This window comes from Gobio gobio (genome assembly GCF_949357685.1).
Source record: "Gobio gobio genome assembly, chromosome: 1".
NCBI classification, from domain to species: domain Eukaryota; kingdom Metazoa; phylum Chordata; class Actinopteri; order Cypriniformes; family Gobionidae; genus Gobio; species Gobio gobio.
The window spans coordinates 64,998,950-65,011,035 of record NC_137097.1 but is presented as its reverse complement, the minus strand read 5'-3'; the positions used below and the strand labels follow the sequence as shown (position 1 = coordinate 65,011,035).

Genomic DNA, 12,086 nt, shown 5'->3' with positions numbered 1-12,086 from the left:
TCCGAATTCAGCCCCTTTGCAAAGCATGATGGGAAGCGAAAGTCCTGTTTGATTGGGTTACTTGATTGAAACATGTTATTTCAAAATGAAAGCATCAAGTTATGTCAAAGAGTGACGGTTTTAAGTCAGTTTAACATGAATCAAATACATTTGAACCAGAAACCTGATAGAATTGTGTTAAATCGAGATTAATTGATTAAATAAAGTGAACAGCATAAAATAATTTTGTGAGTTATAACTCGTCTCAATTTGAAATGATTGCATAATACTTTAATGTTTAGTCGGTTAACTTGTCTCAATTTTTTCTAGTGATAAAGTATGTTTAGGAGCGGTTTCATTCATACAAATTAAAAATTAAAAATGAATAAACACTCAATTTAATAAAAAAAAAAGATAGGCTACCCCTTAAAGGAAATGGTTTAAACCACCCTTAAATGTAAACTCACCACGGTTTTACTACAGTAACTGTAATTATTATCAGAAGTGTTGTAGATTAATTCTAAATTGTAACATATTAAGAAGAGGGAGGCTAATTAAACTATAAAATTATAATTATATCGTTTCTAAATTCCACAGCTTGTGTAACAGAAACCACAGTTACACAGATCAAAGCACAGCAAACAGGCGCCATCCATTGTTTTACCTTTGGTTACTATGGACTTACAAGTACAAATGCCACAGTTCAGCTATGGTTACTATACAAAAGCCACTTGCATGTGGGGGGGGGAGAAAACGGCATGCGATCCGTTTGAAAGAGACGCGCAAATTGTTTACTTTCGAAGGGCGCGTGCGCGTCCGTGGCGCCCCTAGAGGCTCCACACAGTAACGGCTCTTTTGTGCGCGATGATGACGTACGGGCTCGTATGTAGTAGCGTGAACGCGCGCAGTGGTGCGCTCGCTGAGAGGGGGAGAAAAGAGCCGCCGAGGAGGGCAGAAACACAAGAGAGGGGCAATTTTTTTTTTCTACGACAGCACCGCGGCTTGGGAACGAACCAACTGTGTCGAGCTGGCTGGCATGGAGCTGAGCGTTGCCGTTCTGAGCCGTTTCGAGCAGTCCACCTAAGCCGGGGCATTTCGGGGGCAGTTTGCCGTTGGTCCCGGGGGTTTGTGGAGCCCGTGTGAATCTGTTGCTAGCAGCGCTCGAATGCTAGTTAGCTCCGCTGCTAAGCAGCTAGCCAACACTGCGAATCAATTGTGTCGGAGATCTCGGATTTACCTTTTAAAAGCGGTTACGCTCGTCCGCTGCTCTCGGGATTCGTTTTGCCCGTTGAGTTTTGCCTTTTTCCTAAGCGAGGAGACGTTAATAAGCGAACAGTCGAGTTTCTATTTCGATTTATTTTCAGCAGGGACTTTTTTTTTCATTCCTCCTCCTCTCTATTAGCTTGTTAGCCGCTCTGGTTGGTTTAGTCCAGCTTGTTAGTAGTGTCTGAGATTTCTACTGTAATAGCTGTCAGCGACAACAAGCCTTTGACGAAAAGCCAGATCGCGGACATGAATGGTTTTATCGCGGACCGAGAGTTGTTTAGAGGGGCGATACTTTGAGATGCCGCGCGTGGGATACTTCGTGTTTCCAGGGACGCTCTTGTTTTCTTGTTAGTCTGCTTTATGGGAGTGCTAGTGTGCAGCGTTTTGCTTTAGACAATACTGGTTTTTGCAGGAATTGCATGCGGTCCTGGTTTTGTTTTTACCCCATGCAAACTAATTATTCACCCTTCTCCCATCAATCGCGCATCGTGGTTAAATCCCACATTCCAGTCGCACTCTCGTCGTTGTTGTTGTTGTTGTTTTTTTTAATCTAGTGGTTCTTTGAGCTCCACGTTTGTATTCACGCTGTTGGTGGTGGTACATGCCCACCAAGACAGGTCGCTGATACGCGTTTTCATTGGTTTGCGGCGGGGAAACGGCGAGATTCGGCTTTACAAGTACTATGGATGAACAGACCCGAATGCTGGCTAGCATGGGCGGACTCGGCGGACTCTCTCAAGCCGACGTGGGTGACCCCGATTCGGTTCGGAAGCAGCAATCCCTCGGTCAACCGCAGCAAGACATAGGGGATATTCTCCAGCAGATCATGGCCATCACCGACGAGAGCCTCGACGAAGCCCAGGCGAGGTAAGACAAGTGTGCTGGACGCTCTCGAGAAAAGCAGATAGATAGATAGATAGATAGATAGATAGATAGATAGATAGATAGATAGATAGATAGATAGATAGATGTGAGGGGAATTGTAGTGCAACATCAGCTGGACAATCTACACCTCATTGCGTTATACAGACACAATACAAATCCCATGTGAAAACCTTTTTCTAGATTTTACCAAGTAAGAGTGTTGTTGGATTAAGTTGTTAAAAGTTGCGTCAAATAAAACGTTGCATTATTGCTTCTGAAAGAAATCCATACGTCGCATCTGCTAGGTGAATACATCTATGCATGTTTATCGACTACTTAAAATGCTCGCATTGAACCGAATCAACAATCTGGCTAAATAAAGGTGACTTGAAAGTTATAATGCAAAAGTTTAGGTGTCAATAGTGAGACTTGGAAACGATGCACTAAACATGCGCCAACTCGAGTGTAATTACTATAACCCGTGAGTGTTTCCCCTCATCTGGTTTTGCTAAATGGGGCCAGAAAGGTTTTAGAGGTCAACCAATATGTGTGTTGGGCTCTGTGAAGCCATTTGGTCTTCCGCGAGCGTCTGCCAGATTGAGGTCCCACTAGATAAATGAATTGGATTAATGCGCTACCTAGTCATTAGCATAGATAATCAGCGCGCGCTTAATTAAGTCATCGCCGTCAAACAGTGTCAGACTTAACCTCGAGACGCGATCATCCTCTCGCGTACGGTGCATTTCGCGTTGCATATTGACCGCAGTGCAATTGATCGCGTCGTGACCTGCGATCTGTTGAAAGGTCAACTCGAGCCGCCGATCCCCGCACAAAAGCTGCCTTTTAATGAGGGATCGTATGTGCGCGGATGCCCTGCGACGTGTCATTAGCTTGTGATTTTCCACCAAGCCATTTGACCACCTGGTTCTCTTAATTAATTCACTTCTCTTTTACCCTCCTCCTCCTCCTCCCTGGTGGTGTTCATCCTTTTCATTGTGCGTTGGGCGCAATCAATTCTCCTATAATGCGCGCGCGTGTGCAGCTGTCCGCAAATTGAGTTTCTATTAATGAGATGGAGAGTCGCTACACAACGATATTGCCTTTTTATAATCAATCTATACCGCGTTTCTCGGGTTGTGTGTAGTTTGTACAATAGGCTCGTGAGATGAATGATGATGTCTTGTCTGTTTGGAGAGGGTTTTTTTTTTTTTAGGTGTTTGGTTGAAGATATGCAGTCGAGGAGTAGGGAATTGTTCACCTAAAAATGACTTTTTGCTGAGCTTTTTCCTGGCTGCTGCTTTCAAAGTCGTGAAAGTGAACGGGGAGGCCATCAAGCTTAACACAAAATTACAATAAATAAAAGTTCTCAATGTAACCTGTGCTCTATTAGCTTATGAAGTCATTTCGCTTTGAGGAACTGATTGGCAAACCGTTCAAAATTGTGTCATGGAAGGCTAAAGCCTCCAAATTAAATGGTGTTATTATAGCCGAAAATATTTTTTATATATACGTTTTTACCATATACAAAACAAGGGTGTGTAGTTGGCTCAAATGAACCAATAGGCTCCATTTGTATAACGTGAAACATTTCATTCAACCAATTTTTGAAGTCTGAAAATTATTTTTGTTGCAAGGATCATACCCAACAATAAAGATGTTAAAATACAATTTTAAATTTAGGTAGAAATGGCTCCTTACTCAATGCAATAGCCTATTACTTCGAGATGCACTGAAATATACCGAATAATAATAAAACACTTGGCCAAATACCAAATGCAGTTTTGTCCATTTACTGTGCCGATTTTTTTCAACATTGCATAAATTAAATAGTACAAATTTACGTTTCATTATTTTGTCTTGCTTTTTTTTTTTTTTAGAAAAACAAATACTACAATTTAAAAATATTTATTTAACACTGAACATTTTTTAGCATTCCAGCAGACATTATACAAACAAAGCACAATATAACTTAAAAAAAATAATAATTTGGCCATCTTATGCCATCTTATCTTTGGCCTATTATGCCTACAGGTATCATAATCAAAACACTGAGGGTGCTCTATTAAAGTACAGATGTAGGCGAGACAGTCAGAAATATTTTGCAACCAATATTTTTCTATTAATCTGTTAGTCTGCCTTTACATTGCTTTAATGAGTTACTATTTCACTGTCACTTTTGAAACTTTGCAGCGTGCAACTGGCCATTAATCCTTTTTGCAACATGAAAAACAATAGTTTTATTCAATGGATTATATAGACTGTAGACTCGAAAGCGAGCCACGACCGCTCCATTTTACGATCACTAAACGCCCTCGATATGTCAGTTCAATGAAGCTGCTAGCAATGCACAATAAATATCTTACTTGCGTCGATTCGTGTCTACACTTTGTTTGTTTGTTCAAGAGAGGTTTTTTGTAGAGCCCGATAAAGGATTTTTAGGCCGATACAAATATTTGGTCATTTAAAAACAGAAACTTAAACAGATTTCCCTTAAATTAGTTATTTGTAGTTATTCATGATCCCTCAGCCTCTCTAAAATAATATGATAATGCAGTTTAAAAATAAATTTGTTTGTTTTATTGTCACAACAGAACAGAGGAACATAAAACATATTAAAGTTCTGATAAATAAAATGTATATAAATAAAAACTTAAGATATGAAACTGGACGAAAACACAATAACAAAACAAAAATTCAAAGTTACCAGTATTAATAGATGTGGTAAGCTTCATAAATGCCAACCGGCACGTTGTAGAGTGCCTTCTGGTGGACAAACTATGAAACGCCAACACTCATAATGTGGTTGAGCGAGGTTTCGTCCGTTTTTATTTATTTTTTTAATATTCATTTATCTGCCATTATAAATGCAGATACCGATAGTTTGGAAAACGCCTAATATCGGCCGATACATCGGTCAGGCACTAGTTTTTTGCGAGGCTGTCACCGCTGCAGAAACACGTTATAAATGGATACATTTGACGTTCTACAGACACAAATATGCACTGGAGCATTTGCCAATATATTATTGCGTTATCAACTGAGGGTGCTCCTGCTTGCATTTGAGGGACAGTGTCTGCAAACGGCCATTTTTGCGTCCATCTCCGATAGGGCTGTGCGATATTGAAGAAAAATTCGATATCCTTGTTAAATAATGCGATATTCGATGTGCGATACGATACGATATTGCTTTACGTGTGTAGAATCTAAATTTAAAGCATTTAAAGCATAAGCGACTGGGTTTACATGAATACTCATCAAGACAGCCATTTTGACACAACTGTGTGTGTATTTGACAGTTCGAGTGTGTAACACGACACGAAAAAAAGAATGGCTTGTGCGCACGTTTCGGTGTGTGTGTCAGACAGCACGAGACTGCATGGAGTTGTTTTTCGCAAGTTATTGCGTTTAATAACTTTTTAACGTCAAGCAAGTCACATAAGTAAGGGTCGTGTGCCCAGTCTATTCTCTGCTATATGCGTCGACCTAAAACCTACACTTTACACAATGTTGAAGTAGCCTATTATAATCATTCAGATATTGCGTGCCATTGCGATATGCATATTGCGATATGTACATTTGCGATGATTTCGATATATTGTGTAGCCCTAATCTCCGACACTTTAATGCTTCCACTCTTCCGACATGTTTGCTGCATTTAGAAGCATGCGCGCCTCTCTCTCACACGCGCTGGTTGCTATATTTGATCGCGTCATCAAAAACGTTATTGTTCGGTTAAATTTATTCGGCCAAACACCGAAAGTGCAATTTTTGCTATTTTCGCATTAAAGTGTCGAGATAGACGCAAAAAATGGCCGTTTGCAGACACCGTCTAAGCAAGCACCCTCAAATGCAAGCAGGAGCACCCTCAGTTGTTACTGTAATAATATATTGGCACATGCTCCAGTGCATATTTGTGTCTGTAGAACGTCAAATGTATCCATTTACAATGTGTTTCTGCAGCGGTGACAGCCTCGCAAAAAAACCTCTCATGAACGAACAAACAAAGTGTAGACACGAATCGGCGCAAGTAAGATATTTATTGTGCAATAATCTCGGTCGCCGAACAATCGGCGCATTCCTACTAGTTAAATTGCAAAAATGTTCTCAAATCTGGAACCTCTGCATCTTCAAACTGGCATGAAGATTTGTCACAGCGATGCCAAACCCTGTTGATTCGTGTCTCTCATAGCTGGTCATGATATGGCAAGTTTGAATATGCAGAAGCACATTTGAGAGTCGGGGAAAAAGTTTTTTAAATTGTATGGAAAAGGCAGGTAAACAGGGCAAAGCGGGTGAGTAAATGACAGAATTTACTTTTTTTTTTTTGGGGGGGGGGGTGAACTTTTCCTTTAAGCATAATGCCAGATATGGTTAGTGATGGACGTAAATGCATTTTCTCTTTAGTCACTTCTTCTCTGTCACTGATATTCTACAGTTATTCTTGAGTATAAGCCCTTGCCACCTTCAGTTATGAAGCAAAAAAGCCCTTCGGTGCTTCCGACAGACCTGAAATAGTTCAGATACCTGAGAGAAATATGCATTATTATTTTGTCAAGTGTGGGATGGTTTTAGGGCAGAGAAGGCAGCTTCATTTGCCGAGTGGAGGGCTTTACCCTGCTTCAGAGGGATTGTACCTGTGCGGTCAGCAATCTTGGACACTACAAGACACATTGCTCTTTTTTTTTTTTTCTCTCTCTCTCTCTCTCTCTCTCTCTTATAAACAGATTTCCTTTATTTGATACTAATGAAATATGCACGGTTGTGGTATCTCATTAAATGGATTTGTGGCTCATCACAATGCCTCTTAAATTAATTAGTGTAATGTGTCCCAAACCTGCATTATTTGCTGAGTGGAGGCACGTGCTTTGCTCAGAAAGGCAAAGAGCGCTTTAAGACATGGTCCTGTCTGAATTGCTTATTCATGTTCAAAAACAAATGTTAAGCACAAGGCTTCTTAACTTGCTTTGTATTGGTAGATTGACCAGATTATATCCGCCATGCACACGTCCTTCACGTGTTTTTCTTTTCCCATTTATAACTTTTAGTTACCGTTTTGTTACCCAGGTCTTTTGTTTCGACGTCTCAAACATTTGTTGGGGCAAAAATCAGACTTGTTCTGGTCCCATTACCATATGCAACACACAGTACTTGATTTCTGTTTGTTTCTTCTCTTGATCTGCATTATTTACTGTGGGGGGTCTCTGGTCCCAGTTTAAGGGGTGGATGGGGTGGGATGTCATCGGGACGGTGGGGGCAGATGCCAGCGCTGTCTGTGCCTGCCGCCCTCAGCCTCTCACCCTGTTGCCCTGTGTCCAGATGCTGGCCAGAGGAGGCACCGGCGCAGTGGACCCCGCAGAGGGAGGGGGAGCTGGGGGGGAGCACAGCAGGGTGTGCCCTGCCGCTCAACTTCCAGCACAGGTCAGTACAGGAGCGCATGAGCACCCCCTCCTCTTCTCTCCCCCATCATCCCCTCCATGTTGACGACAAAGAGAAAAAACACACTCTCATACAGTCATTGATTAAAAAAATCTTTTTTCAATTATGCTATTCCTTCTTAAAAGAACCAAATTCAGACCCCTTTGAATAGACCGAAATGTGAATCAAGAGCCCAGTTCTTTTTTTTTTTGCATTCACATTGTCCCTGGCCCTAAAAAGGGGCTTTTATTCGGGTCTGTTTTATTTGTCATTTAGTCTACTGTTCAATAACCATTTGAATGTTTTATTGATTTTTTTTTTCCCCGTTATATTTTATTATAATCATATCCTTATTAAATTTAACAATATACCGTTTTTTTTGTTTGTAGTAAATTTCTTCAATTATAAAGTAAGGCAGATTTTTCACAGGAACCTTTTTCCTGTGTATTTGTCCATACATAGCTTTAAAATATGTGTTATTATCTCTAAAAATGAGAATAAGTGACTTATCTCCTCGTTTGTTTCATTGCATGTCATCATTCTCTTTGTATAGTAACCTTTAATGGCCAAAAATATTTCTAATGTGCATGAGCCTGGAGCGCTTTGCACTCACATTGCGCTTTATAAGTGATGGACACCTCAGACTTAAAGAAACAAACAACACTTGGAGAAAAAAAAAGAAACTCAAAACACCTCATGAGATGATTTTCGCTTTAAAATTAGTTTTTTTTATAAAAGCTGCATATATTCACCCACTCTCAGGCCGAGTGAACCAAGTGTGAAAACGCTCTTAAAGGGTTAGTTCACCCAAAAATGAAAATTCTGTCATCAATTTCTCACCCTCATGTCGTTCCAAACCTGCAAGACTTTCACCCACCTTCAGAACACAAATGAAGATCTTTTAAATGAAATCTGAGAGCTTCCTGTCCCTCATTCAACAGTCTACGCAACTACCACTTTGTTGCTTCAAAAAGTTCAGATCGTAAGACTTGAGTGTTTTAGGTCAAATTTTCTGAAGAGACTCGATCGCTTTATATGATTAACAGATTGAATTTGGGCTTTTATTCACATATAAACATTCATCAAGTCACACATCAGTTGTGGTAAACGGAAGCTCGAGCATGTTCGCTTGACGTGCAAGAACCAATGAGGTTCATTCTCGTGTCACGCTTGAGCTTTGGCAAGAACCAATGAGGTTCATTCTCGTGTCACGTTTGAGCTTCTGCAAGAACCAATGAGGTTCATTCTCGTGTCACGTTTTGAGCTTCCACAAGAACCAATGAGGTTCATTCTCGTGTCACGTTTGAGCTTCTGCAAGAACCAATGAGGTTCATTCTCGTGTCACGTTTGAGCTTCCACAAGAACCAATGAGGTTCATTCTCGTGTTACACAGCACGTTTTGAGCTTCCACAAGAACCAATGAGGTTCATGCTCGTGTCACGTTTTGAGCTTCCACAAGAACCAATGAGGTTCATGCTCGTGTCACGTTTTGAGCTTCCACAAGAACCAATGAGGTTCATTCTCGTGTTACGCAGCACGTTTGAGCTTCTGCAAGAACCAATGAGGTTCATGCTCGTGTCACGTTTTGAGCTTCCACAAGAACCAATGAGGTTCATGCTCGTGTCACGTTTTGAGCTTCCACAAGAACCAATGATGTTCATTCTCGTGTTACGCAGCACGTTTGAGCTTCCACAAGAACCAATGAGGTTCATTCTTGTGTTACGCAGCACGTTTGAGCTTCCACAAGAACCAATGAGGTTCATTCTCGTGTTACGCAGCACGTTTGAGCTTCTGCAAGAACCAATGAGGTTCATGCTCGTGTCACGTTTTGAGCTTCCACAAGAACCAATGAGGTTCATGCTCGTGTCACGTTTTGAGCTTCCACAAGAACCAATGATGTTCATTCTCGTGTTACGCAGCACGTTTGAGCTTCCACAAGAACCAATGAGGTTCATTCTTGTGTTACGCAGCACGTTTGAGCTTCCACAAGAACCAATGAGGTTCATTCTCGTGTTACGCAGCACGTTTGAGCTTCTGCAAGAACCAATGAGGTTCATTCTCGTGTTACGCAGCACGTTTGAGCTTCTGCAAGAACCAATGAGGTTCATTCTCGTGTTACGTTTTGAGCTTCCACAAGAACCAATGAGGTTAATTCTCGTGTTACGCTGCACGTTTGAGCTTCCGCAAGAACCAATGAGGTTCATTCTCGTGTTACGCAACACGTTTGAGCTTCATCAAGAACCAATGAGGTTCATTCTCGTGTTACGCAGCACGTTTGAGCTTCTGCAAGAACCAATGAGGTTCATTCTTGTTGGTTGAGCTTCTGTTTATGTTCACTAAAGAAACTTTTATATGTGAATAAAAAACTAAATTTAATCTGTTATTCATATAATGCAATCAATCAAGTCTCTTCAGAAAATTTTGAGTAAAGTTTTTACTTGTGTAGCTGTCAATAGAGGGACAGAAATCTCTCAGATTTCATCAAAAACATCTTCATTTGTGTTCTGACAATTTGTGTGGAACGACATGAGGGTGAGTAAATGATGACAGAATTTTCATTTTTGGGTGAACTAAACCTTTAAGCACCACACAGATTTCAGATAGTCATACAATAAATAAAAAAAACTCCCTCCCCTTGTCATTTACGTCCCAGGAAAGGTTTTGGTTGCATCAGTTATGTCTTTTCATGATCACCCATCCATAGACACGAGTTTGGGATTCTGTTTGTACTATCAGTTGTCATTACTTGATGTTTTTCTATTTGTCTTGCTCATATTGCAAAAAGGAGCAGTGATCTATTTCTGACATCTCATGTCTTTAAATGTTTGTGCCTCTTGCGTTGAATGCTACATACCTGAAATATTTGGGTGTGAACACATCAAAGCCTACAAAGGACATTTTAGGCAGCGAATGAAGTCTAAGCCGAGCAAACTTCAGATTTACTTCTAACTCAAGTTGGATGATACACAAGACAATTGGAAAGTAGGCAATGTGATAAGACACGCTAACTAATCAACAGTAACCGATTCAGCATTGCCCAAGCTAGTGCCGCTGCCCATTTCCAACAAAATTACCCAACGAGTTGCACTGTGTGTCATCAGCTTAAGGCCTCATCCACACAAAAAAACAATCTTTTTTTGGGATTTCCCACGTTATCTGTTTGCCTTGGAGCTAAAAGGAAAGATTCTAACTTTGTTTAGCTGCGGCCAACTGCAATATTAGGCAGCGAGTGTTGTGGTGTTCAGTTTAGGACTTTCATAAAAGAGATTATTCAGGCTAGTTGGAGTGCTTTGCAGCATCAAATTTCTACAAAATCCAATGCATTTTTTTTAATATGCAATGCTGAGAGTATTTTGAAAATGGCTTTGTCACATGATTTGTGAGTTTATCAGTTTGCTTGCTCATGTTAATCCCAGTGGCGAGTTAATCCCAGCTGTTAGTTGGACAGCTTTAACGAGAACACCTCGATTATTGGCATTTGTTAGGGGTTAACGATGCTCCTGGAAAGCATGCTTCGTCTGCTCTCTAATACAGTAGCGCTGAAATCTGGCTGCGGGTAGATAAGCCTCCCAGGCATCAGAGCTTACCAAGCCTAGAAATAAAGTTTGCTGATGGGAGACTGCCCTGAAATGATCGACGATTGGATTTAGCACGTATGATTCTGGCGTTGAGAAGAATGTTTCCTCTGCGAGACAGAGGGTCCTCACTTGTTTTGATATTCTCCAGACCTGCTCAATAAATTAAGCACGTTCAGGGTGTAAAAAGGGCTGGATAATACCATTAAAGGGTGGAATGCTTTTCCCCGAAGACAAATGAAGACCATGTGTCAGTTACTCATTTAGCTGGAGTGAGCCGAGACTGCTGCTGTATCTTCTCAATCTACAGACATTGAGCTTTTTAAAGGACTCGAGTCTTGGTGTGTCCATTACGTCTTGATTGATTCTTGAGTAGATGTTTGCACCTGTGATTGCAATCATATTCAGCAGCGAATGTTAAAGGTTGTTGGTATGTCTTCAATAACCATAAATCCTTTGGTTTGTTTGGCGGCGAAACGATGTGTGGTTTAAATTGAGACTTTGGAGAATCAATCATTAATGATTCTCTAAAAAGGAGACTTGGATGGTTAATATTTTGATGACCAATAATCGATGATACATGTAAAAAGGATGGCCAATGAGATGAACACTTATATTACATGATACATATATACAAAAAATTCACAAAAATGTGAAAACCTTATTGGGCTAATTCAAAAACGTGCGTTAATCGGGTGCGAAATGCAAGCGGTGAATGGATTTGTTTATTTTTTCTATTGATCGTGGTAGCGGTAGTTCATCAAATGATGATGAAATGATGTAGAAAAGCATTATAACTGGCCATATATCAAGACGTGTTGTAGACAGGACCACTCTCTGCCGTTTAAAGAGATGCTTTTAAAGTATGCCAGATTGTGGTAGTCAGAACTGACCCCACAAGATGGGGAATTGCGTTTTGCAAAGTGCATTCGGAACATTTTTGTGGAAGCAGTTGTGCCATGACCTTATTTGAATAATTTCTTTAGT

The 12,086-nt window shown here is 40.6% G+C and overlaps 1 protein-coding gene across 5 annotated transcripts in view; it reads left to right on the top strand.

Moving 5' to 3' along the window:
- Positions 1-842: 842 nt before the first annotated feature.
- pbx4 (pre-B-cell leukemia transcription factor 4) overlaps positions 843-12,086 on the top strand; it is a 51,849-nt gene continuing 40,605 nt past the window's right edge. For 2 of the 5 annotated variants that reach the window (XM_079827311.1, XM_079827313.1), the window contains exon 1: positions 843-2,112. In XM_079827311.1, coding sequence (XP_079683437.1) covers positions 1,928-2,112 — 185 coding nt within the window. In that variant the 5' untranslated portion in view covers positions 843-1,927. Of the gene's footprint in view, positions 2,113-7,425; positions 7,528-12,086 lie in introns of all 5 variants that reach the window. The other 3 variants (XM_079827309.1, XM_079827310.1, XM_079827312.1) reach the window with 3 other exon arrangements.